Raw genomic sequence first — 1,853 nt, forward strand, 5'->3', positions numbered from 1 at the left:
AAAAAAAAAACCCAACCAACCAAACAAAAAAGTGTTGTCTCAGGTTAAGTGGATAGTTTAGTCTGCAAAGTGCCTGCCATGGCAGCACACGCTGGTAAACCCAGCACTAGGTGGCAGATACAGGTGGACCCCTGGGGCTTGCTGGCCAGCCATAACTGGTAAGCTCTAGGCCATGACAGACCTTGAACCAAAAATCAAAGTAGAGGGCAACTGAGCAAAACTGACCCTAACCCACACACGTGTGCACATGTGTGTGCACACATGACAACACACAAATATACCACTGTAAAGCAGGATGCAAACATATGTAGTACTTCAAGTGACTATGTCCAGTCAGATGTGGCTCACACAGACTGCCTGTGGTACTGTGTCTTAAATCACACATCATTCTGAGTAAATCAGTAAAACTAACTTCAAGTGTTTCAATATCTAAACAAAACCAAACTATATACTAGCTTCAGAGAATAAGCCAACCAGGGGATGGTATCCATATATGCATTTACTTCCTGCCTGGATTAATTAATGTGAACTGTAAGCTAAGGTACCACGTGGGCAATTTTGATCTTCTTGTCTTGAAGAAAAAAGCAAATCAACCAGCTTACCTGTGGCACCACACTGCCAAAAGTCCTCCAAAAAATACAAGCAGAAATGCCATGTAGGTGATCCACATGATGACATACATGGCATCCAAGCCCAAGATCTTCCAGGGGACGGCAGGCGGTGGAGGCTGCGGCTTGGGGCCGCAGACAGTGGAGCAGTCCTGGCAGCTACACGGCCCTGTGATCTCGTCTACAGACTCGTTGCAGCCTTTGGTAGCGTTTCTCATGGGCTCCATCTTAAGGATAGGAAGGTCTACAAGAAGAAATCATGCTGAATTAGGGTCTCCTGAGACTACGTTCTAAGTTTCGTGTTTGATTATATTAACCCAACGGGAAGCACACGGGAACACAGTGTGGCACAGCTGGGGACAAAGAATGAAAGAGCCACGCTGTCAGCATTCGCTAGGCTCTGGGGGTGGGGTGGGGTGGGCACTGACGGGGTTCTTCTGCTGCTGGCTTCGGAGTGCTGCCCTGGTTTTGTGCTGGAGCCTGAGGACTCCCAGGCAAGCGCTCTCAGCTAGGCTACGTCCCTTAGGATACACTGTGATGTTAACAACCCTGTGCACAGCATGTGCCCTGATCTCTCGTGGACCAGTCACGTAGGGCGGGTCCTCTGTGCAGCTGGGCAGCAAATACTTCTCAGCCTTTAGAAAACACGCACATGCACACACACATGCTGGTTCATTCTTTTAGTTACAGTATCAATCCCTAAAAGCAACTCCTTTTCTTACCCAGCCCTCCTAAGTTAACCAGACAGGACCAATGTCCTACTTGTATCCCTGAATTTATCTTTCTATAGCTGACTGACTCCTGGGTTTTACAAAACTGTAACTACAGCAAGCTTGAGAGCCGCCATCCTACCTGAAAAGATGGGGGTGATGGTGAATGGCGCCTGCCCATTGTCTTTATTGAACATGTACTCGATCCAGTTGGTGGCATTGCAGGCACTGGCATCCCTTCCACACAGGAGCCCTAAGGCCTTCTGGTTACTTGATGGGGCCTCCACATCACGGCAGGCATTGTACATTGCTAGAAGAATCCCAAAGGAAAAGATGGAGACATTATGTTTGCTCTGACTCTCCACTCAAGATCTAACTGAAGGCCTCTGGAATGACATGCACTGTGGAAGGAGACTGTCTCTAAACTGACCCATTAAACCCGGCAGCGTGGCAGGCCTGACTCCAAGTGAACTGAAGAACCAGGAAAGGGAAACGGCATTCCAACTGCTCTCCCAGTAGCTTCGAGAAATCCCAC

The 1,853-nt window shown here is 48.5% G+C and overlaps 1 protein-coding gene across 1 annotated transcript in view; it reads right to left on the reverse strand.

The window, feature by feature from the left end:
• Npc1 (NPC intracellular cholesterol transporter 1) overlaps positions 1-1,853 on the reverse strand; it is a 47,519-nt gene that overhangs the window by 26,674 nt on the left and 18,992 nt on the right. Inside the window, exons 5-6 of the mRNA XM_005355762.2 lie at positions 1,461-1,628; positions 603-852 (exon numbers count right to left, since the gene is read on the reverse strand). Of these exons, the coding sequence (XP_005355819.1) occupies positions 603-852; positions 1,461-1,628 (418 nt within the window). The remainder of the gene's footprint in view (positions 1-602; positions 853-1,460; positions 1,629-1,853) is intronic.

The sequence above is a fragment of the Microtus ochrogaster genome, chromosome 18, assembly GCF_000317375.1.
Source record: "Microtus ochrogaster isolate Prairie Vole_2 chromosome 18, MicOch1.0, whole genome shotgun sequence".
NCBI lineage: Eukaryota > Metazoa > Chordata > Mammalia > Rodentia > Cricetidae > Microtus > Microtus ochrogaster.